Below are 12,102 nucleotides of genomic sequence, written 5' to 3'. Positions count from 1 at the left end.
TTCAGTTTGATTAATTTCTGATCCTTTTAATTCGTTTGCCCATTAATCAGCATTAGGTTTTGATAATACTCAAGAAAATCAGTAGGCTGAATGGCACGGATTTTGATGATCTTGAGGGCCTGAAAAAGAAGAAACGAAAAATCAAAGGAGACTAGGGTTGACCGGCCACAAACCCTCAGATGATAAAATTAGTCTTTTATTCCGAAATAGGGAATTCCAAACTTATGGGGATTGTGTTTGGGAAAAAACTTATCTTTGTTTGTTGGAGATTAGTGTTTTTATAGGTTCATGAAACGGTTATCTATTTAATAACTTCCCCTAAATACTATTTATAGGTTCATGGTGGACAAATGATGTGGTTCACCATTCTAATAAAAGACTCCCATTTGTTTAAAATTGTGGAGTTTTAAATAAAAACTAAATACTAACTCAGCAATTTTAAATAAATGGAAGTCTTTTATTAGAATGGCGGACAAATGATATGGTCTACCATGAGGACCATATAATTTCTCCTTATTTAGAGAATCTGAACTCTTGGTATTTATGCCCTTATGGTCTAGGATTCTCCAATCTCATTATTCCACAATTCAGTTTGATTAATTTCTAATCCTTTTAATCCGTTTGCTCATTAATCAGCATTAGGTTTTGATAATACTCAAAAAATCAGTAGTTTGGATGGCACAGATTTTGATGATCTTGAGGGCCTAAAAAAGAAGAAACGAAAAATCAGAGGAGACCAGGGTTAACCGACCACAAATCCTCTGATGATAAAATTAGTCTTTTATTCCGAAATAGGGAATTCCAAACTTATGGGGATTGTGTTTGGGAAAAAACTTATCTTTGTTTGTCGGAGATTAGTGTTTTTATAGGTTCATGAAATGGTTATCTATTTAATAACTTCTCCTACCTTTAAGGAGTTTGGAAAGTCTGGAGTACACATCCATAACTACCATGGAGGTTATATTTTATGCTCCTATTTTCTATAACCGTCGTTGAGCTCGTCATAAGTAATGATGGACGGAAGGTCATCCAAAAGTTGTAGAGTTGGCGTGACAAACTCGTCTAAAATGGACGAGCGTGTCAAGGACGAGTAGCTCGTTTTCTATTATTCCTTCTCTGGACGACCACTATGGACGAGTATGGAGTTGGCTCATTTTTAGACACCACCAGTTGCCCCCTTGTCCATGGGTCGTCTCTAGGATATGTTTAATGCTGTTCTCATAATGTGTATTTAATGCTAGCAATTAGGTGTGCCATGTGTCACAATCTCATTGGTAACCAGTCGAGTTGAGTTATTTTTTTTAAGAGCATGCCACATGTCACTTTTTGATTGGCTGTGTCGTTTCAGATACCTAAGCTTACGGTCTATAAATAGTAGAATTCCTCTGGTACCCTTCACATTTCTGAAATTTCCTTCCTTGAGCTTCCTCGTCTAGAAGTGTCCTCTCATCCTTAGTTCCCTTATCTAGATTCAGGTACTTTTTTCATTCTCGTCCTCAGATTTTAAGTTTTCTTAAAAGTGTTTGAGACCGTTCTTTTCTCGTCTAGTAATAGCGTGGATAAGGCCATAAACAAATATCATGATCCTAGTAGTTTTAGTGGCTTTAGTAATAGTAGTAATAGCAATAGTAATAGTGGAGGAAACACCACGAACGAGTACACGTTTAGTGTTCTTGTGGTTCCTTTAGAGGTTCTCTAGGAAGGACTTAGGACGAGGACCGAGTCCGGATCCAAGGCTGGTACGAGTGCTCCCTCGTCCACAGTTCAGGACGAGGTTGATGTAGTGTATAGCTATACCATAGGAGTAGCTTCCAAGACAGACAATAGGAGATTGGATTTACTTAAGCAATGGTATCAAATCCCAGACGACCTTAAACCCAGGTTAGCGATTTGTGGGGAGTGGTGCTGTCAGCCACATTTTGGGATAGGTATCTATGAAGCCTATCTTTTAGGTGGACTTAGGCTACCTTTAAATGTTTTTACTAGAGAACTACTTACTAAGTTAAGTTTAGGTGTCTGTCAATTCAATCCCAATGCATGGAGGTTAATCATCTCTATACAAGTTTTGTGGAGGGAGGTGTTTGAGGGGAACCGTCCTCTTACCGTGGACGAGTTCCTCTACTGTTATAAGCCCTCCGAAATAAATCAATCCCTTGGCTTCTATCAATTTACAGCTAGAGGGAAAGATTATAGATTAATTAAGTCCGTAGTTACCTCAAATAGGAACTGGAAGACAGATTTCTTCTTCATCTCAGGTTTCTGGGCTAGACGCCCCATTGAGGTTGACCAGGACCCATTTCCTCCCTACACAGGAGAGTTAGGGAACCTTCGTCCTGAAGGTATGCTTATAGCTGTGACTTTGTTATTTATTATATTTATTTTTGTAAGTAGTTATCTAATAATTTTCCTTCTCTCTTTTTTTTATAGGTGTTAGACAACCTCATTTAAGCAGGTTTTACATGGAGCAAATTCAGAAGGCTCGTCTATACACTAACATGGCTTTTCATTCTCTGGTAAGTCTCCAACGTCTTGCCATCTGGGGCTTAGGTCCTAAACCGTCCACTGAAGCCATTGCACACGAGCTCACCATCTGTAGACATAAGTTTTCTTGCTGTCCCTCCCTCTCTCTTCTTAGCTATAATCGCATCTTCTACATTCATAAAGTTCCGGGCTAAATGGACGAGTTTAGCCATGGATTGGGGCTCCTTCTCATAAAACTTGTGGATGAATAAATCAAAATTAACCTCGTTGTGAAAGACCGCCAATAGTAGCGTATCATCCACCTCATCCACCATCAAGGCTTCCCTGTTGAAACAAGTGATAAAGGATCGCAGGCTTTCATTCTCCCCATGTTCTATGGTCAACAAGCTGGACGAAGAACGCTTGTGTCTCTGTCCCCCAATGAAGTTATTAACGAACAACTTGCTCAACTCTTCGAAAGAACTTACCGAATTCGGAGGTATTGTACTGAACCACACTCGTGTCGGACCTTTAAGGGTGGTAGGGAATGTTTTACACATAATTTCATCTAGGACCCCCTGAAAGTGCATTGTAGTCTTAAAAGTAGCAATGTGATCAAACGGGTTATGCGCTCCATCATACGAATCCAAGGAAGGCATCTTGAATTTTGGAGGCAAGGGGTGACCATTGATGGAAGCCATGAAAGGGGAATCTATGCAGTGAACTAGATCCTCTACAGGATTTGTTCTTCTCATGTTCTCCCTCATCTCATCCATAACCTTCCTCATCTGGTTGATCTCTCTCTCCAAGTGTGGCACCCTTCTTGATGTGATGCCCCTTGATTGACTTTCAGGCGCATCATTTCTTCCATCTCCCTAGCTCTGGTCTTGTTTCTGGCGAGTTAATTCTGCCATAGCGGCTGCCATGGATTGCACATGAACAGAGGATGGTTGCATGGCAGGCATAGATTGACGATCGCAATGGGGATAGCTAGAAGCATCCCTACTTTCTTGATGGCCTGGGTTGGTAGCCCTCGATCTAGTCCGAACCATTGCAGCCTTTTTGTCAGAGAAAGGAATTGTAAAACTCAATAAAGTCTAACAAATCTTCCCACAAACGACGCCAACTGATAATACTCAGAAAATCAGTAGGCTGGATGGCACGAATTTTGATGATCTTGAGGGCCTGAAAAAGAAGAAACGAAAAATCAGAGGAGACCGGGGTCAACCGACCACAAACCCTCCGATGATAAAGTTAGTCTTTTATTCCGAAATAGGGAATTCCAAACTTATGAGGATTGTGTCTGGGAAAAAACTTAGCTTTGTTTGTCGGAGATTAGTGTTTTTATAGGTTCATGAAACGGTTATCTATTTAATAACTTCTCCTACCTTTAAGGAATTTGGAAAGTTTGGAGTACACATCCATAACTACCATGGAGGTTATATTTTATGCTCCAATTTTCTATAACCGTCGTTGAGCTCGTCATAAGTAATGATGGATGGAAGGTCATCCAAAAGTTGTACAATTGGTGTGACAAACTCATCTAAAAACCTCTATGGACGAGCGTGTCAAGGACGAGTAGCTCATTTTTTGTTATTCCTTCTCTGGACGACCACTATGGACGAGTATGGAGTTGGCTCATTTTTAGACACCACCAGGTTTGAAACTGAACTTATATATTTTTAGCTTACTTCAATCATGTAACTTTAGACTCTTTCATAATTCTCTTCATTTGCTATATAGTTATGCAGCAGTTGACATGCATTTGATTCCAACACCTGGTACATATTGGTAATTAGAATTTGAAAATAATGACATCTTTTAGTCATCCTAATTTTTTCATTATTGTGTTCTTTGTTCATAAATGCACTAATCTAATCAATTTATTGTTTCAAATTTTCAATATATATATATATATATGTATGTATCATGTATGTATGCATACATGCATGGGAATTTTTAGTTAAAAACAACTTTAGCAAATTATTGGAGAAATAGAATATTGATTCAAGCAATCTACATAAAATGAAGGGATCGGTAGTAGACTAGTAGTATAATATGCAACTAGCAGTAACAATATGGCTCCCCTTCTTTGGTCACAAAGTGATACTTGTGTCATGGATAAACTTGGGAGAAATGGAGATGATATGAAATTCTCTGTTTTTCTACTTCAAGTGAATAAAATCAAGTATACTAACCAAAAAAAAAACTTCCCACTACTATACCTAAAAAATAGATTCAACATTCCTGTCCTGCTTACCCTATAGGAAATGATAGTACCAAAATCCCAATATATATAAAATGGCAAGGGTGATATTCTTCTACACCATTTCTCTCTACCTTGTGAATTGGTAGTAGTTGGTATGATTATGTCACAGTTTGAATGAGTAGAACCGGCACCTAGACTGGATACACACCCACCCACATGATTGCAGAGGCCCATACAATCACAGTGTTTGTGGGTAATCTTTCACACTGACATCCTTAATAGAAATAAGTTTATATGGTGGTAAAGGATACTTAGTGTAAGCTAACATGCTACTAGTAGTACTCTTTGATTCGGTTATTAAATTAAAAAGTTACATCCTATGTCTACTATTTTTTCTTGAAGGGTAAAATTCTGAAATTCTCTATGGAGAGTTAACCTATTTATAAAATTGTATAGTTGGAAATGAGAACCTGGCTAGATGTCTATGAGAAACAAATATATATCAGGATTTTGCTAGCTTATTTGTTTGAATTTGAGATTAAAGTCACTGCCTTACTTGAAAAACAGCTAGCTTAAAGTCTTTTTAAAAAAAAAAAAAAAAAAAAAAATTATCCGGCAACAAATAAGCTAGTATTTTTTTGAGATAGTTACAATATGTTGTTAATCTCGCAATTCAACTCTTCCCCCTTAGACCCCAAGCACTTTGTGCATGAAGGAGTGTCAAGTGAATTTCAAGACGTTTAAAATAAACTAATATTTTAATAGGCCAATGAATGCTAAGTTTATTGAAATTGCCAAAAACTGATTATAAAATTGACATATCAAGAAATGTTGAGATATTATATTGGCATTGGATTGCAGGATTGGGAAGACATCTCTATTGCCATATTTATGGAGGGTCATTGAGAGGGTTCACCATGTGATGTTTGTTTTTTTATGCTTTGGATCTAAGTTCCCATCAGTTTCTATTTGGGGTTTACTGTGGAATCCAGACTAGGGTCTTGGGCCTCTTGGCCTTTTAGGTTGAGTAGGAATTAGGTAATGGTAGAGTAACCTTTACTATTCTTTTGCTAGAGTGAGTTACTGAGTTACATATGGATATCAGGATATGTCAGTGAAGTGGGGCTACATTTTTAACATTTTTCTTTAACTAGAGGAAGTGGACCATGTGACCGACATTTATTTCTGTAAGAAGGGATCATAATTCGTCAGAAACATGCATAGCTGTTTGGGACTTTGACCTCTGCTTTATTATCTGCAAGTATCAATGATAAAAATTAATGCTAGGAAAATCAATACACACAGCTCAACTTGTTCCCGTTGTACACTAAAATTCATTAAATGCATTAATATAACATTGCATACTTTTCTTGGCTCCTTATCAACCTCTTTTTCGTTTTTAAAGATTTTTTTGGTTGAAGTATTTAAAATAGAAGAATTCCATCAAATATAAGTTTTAATTTTTAGGAAATCAATGCACACAGGTCAACTTGTGCAGTTGTGCTGTGCCCGCTGTACACACTAAAATTCATTGAATACGTTAACATAACATTGCATACTTTTCTTGGTTCTTTATCAACCTCTTTTTTGTTTTTAAAGACTTTTTGGTTGAAGTATTTAAAATAGAAGAACTCCATCAAATGTAAATAAACTGTTCTTAAACCGATCTTAAAAATGTTATGCTTTTTAGCTTTTCTTTTCATGTGTATGAAACTTTCTCCCTCCACGTAATAATTTGATCTTTTGCCCAAATTAAATAATGTAATACACCCTTCAAAAACATAACCCAAGATCTCTGTCTGATTGCTGCATCATCCACATAATAAATAGCTCATGCAATTTGATTAAAAAAACAAATTAAAATTTTGAAATTGTGTATCCCAATGCAAACTATATTATATAATACTATATACCAAGTATGAAATCCATGCTCATTTGCTCACTACAACTTGGAATCTTTCTGCCAATGTCACACTGATTTTCATGTGCATGCAACTGCCTTATCATTTTTCTTGTCTATCAACAAGACAAAAAAAACCTTACAACATTGCTTTAAAAAGTACCTTATATTAAACATTAACAAAAACAAAAACACTTATCAGTTATCACAGTTATAAAACACATTAAACAATAACCCGATATTGCTTGTCAAGCTGAATCTGATATATCGGCCGAAAAATTAACAAGACTTCAATGGATTTCCACACAAGCAATCATTGTTCATAAACGACACCGCTTCAAGGTGATCAAACGGTGACCCAGCAGGAATAGACCCACAAAGATGGTTGTGACTCAGATCCAAGTGCCCGATATATTTTGCCGACGATAACGAACCGGGTATCGGACCGTTCAAGTTATTATACGATAAATCAAGAGCCATGAAATACGAGTTGGACCCGAAAACGTCCGGTATTTTGCCTTGAAGACCGTTTCGGCTCAAATTCAAGATACCCATTCGGGTATTGCTTAGCAAACCAGCCGGTATTTGACCCGAAACCGAGTTGCAATCCAAATTGAGAGTAGAAAGAACCGGCATTTTCCCGAGTTGCTCCGGTATCGTACCCGAAATCCGGTTCTCGGACAAATCCAAGTCGGCAAGCCTGTACATTTGGGAAATGGAAGTGGGTATTGAACCGGTGATTTGGTTTCGGCTCAACAATGCCCGACTCAGCATCCCGAGTTTTCCGAAATCTGCCGGTATCTCGCCAGATATTTGATTGTTTCGGAGATCAAGGTGCATCAAGCTGGACATACCAACAATCGACGCCGGAATCTCGCCGGAGATGGCATTATCGGCGATATTAAGAACAGTGAGCCTCTTGAGATTTCCGATATCGGCCGGAATTTCGCCGGTCAACTTGTTTCCGATAAGGTCTAGGATTCGGAGAGAGGAGAGAGAGGTGAGACACTTGGGTATCTCGCCCGATATTCCTTTCCAGTCAGCGACTATAAGGTTGGTGAGACGGTCGAGCTTGCAAATTTCGGGCGAAATCGAACCCGTCATGTACCCGGTACGACCCGATTTTTCGAACATCGGGTCTTCCGATTCGCCGCGGAGGTTGATATCGGCGACTCGGTTTGTTGTTGGGTCACAGTTAACGCCGTACCATTTGGAAGAGCAACAGTCATTGCCAGTCCAGGTGTTGAAGATGCCCAAGTAAGGCTCGGTCAGTGCGGCTTTGAAGGCTAGCAGTGCTGCCCGGTCTGACGGCGGGCAGGAGTTAACGGTGGAGATAACGGTGAGAATTAGAGTGAGTGGTACTATGAAGAAGGAGAAGAAGAAACCCATGAGTGTTTGGAAGGTTTGGTTTGGTTTGTTTTTTTTTTTTTTTTTTAAGAATGTGAAAATGGAGTTTGAGGATGTTTTGTGTATGTACTATGTAATGTGATATCAGTGAGAGAGAGAGAGAGAGAGAGAGAGAGGGAATGGGAGATGTTGAAGATGGGTCGGTTTAAATACATGTTTTTGGACAAAACAGGCCTTGGGTGTGGTGTGTAAAATTACAGTTCTAGGGGTTGATTTGATTGGTTCATTGCACACATTCATATTATTGGTACAATTATTGAAAGTTACTATTCCACTGTATCAAGAACTGATTGATGTTTTATTCTGATGACGAAGAACAATTATCATAAAATGAATAAAAAAAAAAAAATCAGATTTGTATTAGATTTCCTAAGTTAGTATAATGTTCTCTGATCAATAAATAAGTCCTAAGAGCCAGATTTGAGAGTGACATAATCATAATACTTGTATATAAGTTTGATTACCTCTAAAGCAGGTCAAAATTAAATGATTGTAAAGATATTGTTATTTTATAGTAATGATATTTGTCTTTTCTAAATTTACTTTCAATTTTAGTATAAAAGACTTACAAACTGACATGAAAATGAACGTGATTGGTGTTACACTAACAACATTATAAATTAAATTTTGGTGTTTTAAAAGTTGACATATCAATTTGTAAGGTTTATTTAATAAAATTTATGATAAATGTTCCAAAAAAGTGTATTATGGTTAGAAACCTTGTATAATCTATATACAAAAAGATAAAGAGATGACAATTGGCTAATTGCTGTACAATTATCAATGTTTTAGAGATTAAATTGGTCTTATAATTTGGAGAGTTTAAGACATTGAACTTCATGAATCATTAATGCATGTACCTAAATGCAAAAAACATTTGGTTATAAAAACAACCATGCCAGCAAATAAATCCAACATCCACACATAAGGCCAAATGTAATTCTTAAGAGCAGAAGATAAAATGTTATGTAGCTCCCTCCATAACCTTTTCCCTTCATTGATTTTTACAAACATATATGCAAAGAACATATCTAAAATTTTAAAACAATATCTACAAACTTTAATGTCAAATTCGTATTGTCAACATCATCTTCTATTCTAGGTGCCCCAAAGTCCTTGCTATGATTTCACAACTATTCTGAGTTTCTGTTTCTATGATTAGAAAAGCATTTCTTTCCCATCAAAAAAAAAAAAAAAAGCATTTCTTTTCCTAATTCCCTTCACAGTATTTGAAAACCTAAATTATCCCTACTAAGCTTTCTAATGCCCAAGGGAAAAATATTTCCCATGACCCATTATAGATCAAATGCCTTGAATTCCATTGGTCCATTAAGAATGTGAGACTTTTTGATAAAATTTCCAGCTCATGAGGCATGTCCTACGCATGTCCTGTCTAAGATTTTAGGCAAAGATTGTGAACATCATTAAGATCAGACGAAATGAAATGTCTTGCTTTGTTCCTTGTAGGTCGGCTCTCACTAAATTCACTGACCACTGGCTTAGTTGAGAGGCCTGGCCTGGGGTCCATTTTTCTAAAGTAAAATGATGCACTGAAAACTTTAATGGGAATCATCATCTCTGCTTTTACTGCTTTCTCTACCTTTTAGTTATATTGATTTTCTCCATATCATAAAGTTTCATTTTTTTGTCTTTGTCCTTAGCATAAAATTCCAAAACAAAGTGATGAAGTTGGTGCTTGCAAAAGTTAAAACAAAAGGATTGATAGTACCAAGAGTCATTTCTTGTTTTTTTTAGGTTAATTTGCAATTTTATTTTTATACATTTTAAGTGTGGGAGGAAATTCAATTCCTAAATTTCTCTTGTGGAAACACATAAAAATACCATTTAACCTAAACGTCATTTGCTATTTAGTTGCAATCTTAAAAATGAATTAGAAAATAGTTTTTGTTTTTTGGTTTGGTTTGTACAACAAATAATTAAATATTTTTTGTAATCCCAAATAATTGTATGAATAAAAACTTTCATTCACAAAAACATACTCCAAGTCTCCAAATAGGAAGTCATTTTTTTATTCTTCGGGTCATTTTGAGAGTCTCAAATGAAAAAACAAATCCAAATTCAAAATCTACATGAAAAAGTTTGGAGACAGTAATTGGTTTAAGTTAAAGTTTCATTTAGGAAAAATTAACAGGAAAACGTTTTCCTTCTAAACAACCTTGTTTCCTTTTATTCAATTTTTTTTTTCTCATTATTGAGTTTTGAATTCTTTCATTGAATGAAACTAGAATAAATGAAGAAAAATGCTAGGTTTTCCCCCTCTTTCTTTTAGAGAAGCTTATAGTTTTTTTAATTTAAGAGTTTTTTGGTCAGTTAATTTTTTTGACATTATCCCTTTTTTTTTTTCTTTTTTTCTTTTTTTGGCAGAACCCAGGCTCAATTTGGACACTCTAAAATTTGTTCTCCAATAATTACAAGTCGGTCCAATTATTAAGAATATTATTCCATCCTTTGGCCAAATGAATTAAAAAGAACCACTAAATTGGCTTCAAATTTTGGAACTTTATTTCAAACTTAAGCATTGGCTTATATATTTAGAATTATAGCTAGTGATCTACATTTAAATTTGATCTGGTGATATTTTATCAATGATATCATAATGCCACACTTATCAGGGAAAAAAGGATTGATAGTACCAAAGGTGACTGTATTTGCACATGATGTGTTACATAATTTTTCAATGTCAACAGCTTGTGGTTCTATGTCCTTGATATAACTATGGATCTGAGAAAATTTGTGTGATGATGATAATTTGAACTTAAATAGTTTCCTCAGACAAGTTGATTAGATATCCACAAAAGCTGGCTTGAAGATTTAACCCTCTCAATTTTTTCTTGTATTTTCTTTATAGTGGAGGAAAACAAAATTTTCTCACACAGACGAGCCATATTTATGTACACATGCAATGAGTTCAATGTTGGTCCAACTTAAATCACTGGATGGTGACCATGACCAATTGGCTGTCAGTAGGCCTAGCCTTGGTTGGCTTGAACTTTTGAGTGGGGTTCACAAATCACAAGTGGGCTAGCTTACCCAATCTATTGGGTGACCACTTTTCTTTTTTCTTCCTTACATTCTTTGCTATTTATTTTTGGGAGATTCTCAATTTCATTATCCTATTAAAAATGAAATTCTGCGCCTAAAGTTTTAACAATTAACAATAAATGTAATGCAATGACATAAAAATCAAAAATTATTTCATAATAGTTGACATTATTTGTTATGATCAATATATACATGAATATGGTATTAGAAAGAATCCACATTGCCAAGAGAGTTGTAACTTGTAAGTCAACTGGTTGGCACCTCTCGGTGTTCTCAATATAAATATCCAGATCCACACACCCAATTATCAAATTATCAACAAAAAAAAAAAAAAATCCATGTAAAAGTAATGTGCTGCAATCAAAACTTACATTCTTAACGAGGTGTAAAAAATACTTGTAAAGAATTTTTTTGTCCCTAAGTAACATTATTCATTTGGAAATGAATCATATAGTCACTAAGGTAATAGAATTATAGAAGAAAAAGAATGCCTAATCTAAGAGCTTTTATTAGAAAGGCCTTCACTTTCACTCTCATGGAAAAACAAAAGAAAAGAAAAGATAAAATGTAAGCCTTTTCTTGTTCTAAGTTCCAACTCTCTTCGGCCATGCCTTTCCTTTGTCACTTTCATATTACATTAACATTTCCTACCTAATTAAGTGGACAAAGTGAAACTAATTATCCACAAATTGACCTTGTTTGATTGAAAACTCAAAATACAAAACTTATTAGAAAAAGTTTTGTCTCTATGTTCATGTTGTAGTGTGGGAGCAAGAATGCAAGATGGACGGTGACCCTACAATAGGATACTTGCAGGCTTGCCCATGTGATAATGTCATAATGATAACAAACTCAAAAGCAAGAGAAATATGATTAAGCCATGAATTGAGTTTGCACTTGATTCTTCTTTCTTTCACAAGATTATTATATGTATCTTCTATATCTTTCTCCAAATTTCTTAATAAGGAACAATTGAGCATATAGGGTAGCCCATGTGGTAACACATATGAGTGAAAGTAGGTCAGAATCACTTATTCTAAAAAGAACAAGATATATTTTTCTC

The 12,102-nt window shown here is 35.7% G+C and overlaps 2 protein-coding genes across 2 annotated transcripts; both read right to left on the bottom strand.

Annotated features, from left to right (window-relative positions):
* Positions 1–2,543: 2,543 nt before the first annotated feature.
* Positions 2,544–3,248, bottom strand: LOC115984445. Its single transcript, XM_031107469.1, has one exon. The coding sequence runs from the start codon at positions 3,246–3,248 to the stop codon at positions 2,544–2,546; it is 705 nt and encodes a 234-aa protein (XP_030963329.1).
* Positions 3,249–6,564: 3,316 nt separating this feature from the next.
* Positions 6,565–8,097, bottom strand: LOC115986763 (DNA damage-repair/toleration protein DRT100-like). Its single transcript, XM_031110043.1, has one exon. The coding sequence runs from the start codon at positions 7,956–7,958 to the stop codon at positions 6,849–6,851; it is 1,110 nt and encodes a 369-aa protein (XP_030965903.1). The 5' UTR covers positions 7,959–8,097; the 3' UTR covers positions 6,565–6,848.
* Positions 8,098–12,102: the final 4,005 nt, after the last annotated feature.

Source organism: Quercus lobata, chromosome 4, assembly GCF_001633185.2.
Source record: "Quercus lobata isolate SW786 chromosome 4, ValleyOak3.0 Primary Assembly, whole genome shotgun sequence".
Taxonomy (NCBI): domain Eukaryota; kingdom Viridiplantae; phylum Streptophyta; class Magnoliopsida; order Fagales; family Fagaceae; genus Quercus; species Quercus lobata.
Note: the sequence above shows the minus strand (reverse complement) of the source record. Positions and strands in the feature narration are given on the sequence as shown.

What these genes read in the sequence shown, in the direction of transcription:
- LOC115984445 (XM_031107469.1), bottom strand. Translation starts at nt 3,248, where the DNA reads ATGAGGAAGGTTATGGATGAGATGAGGGAGAACATGAGAAGAACAAAT.
- LOC115986763 (XM_031110043.1), bottom strand. Translation starts at nt 7,958, where the DNA reads ATGGGTTTCTTCTTCTCCTTCTTCATAGTACCACTCACTCTAATTCTC.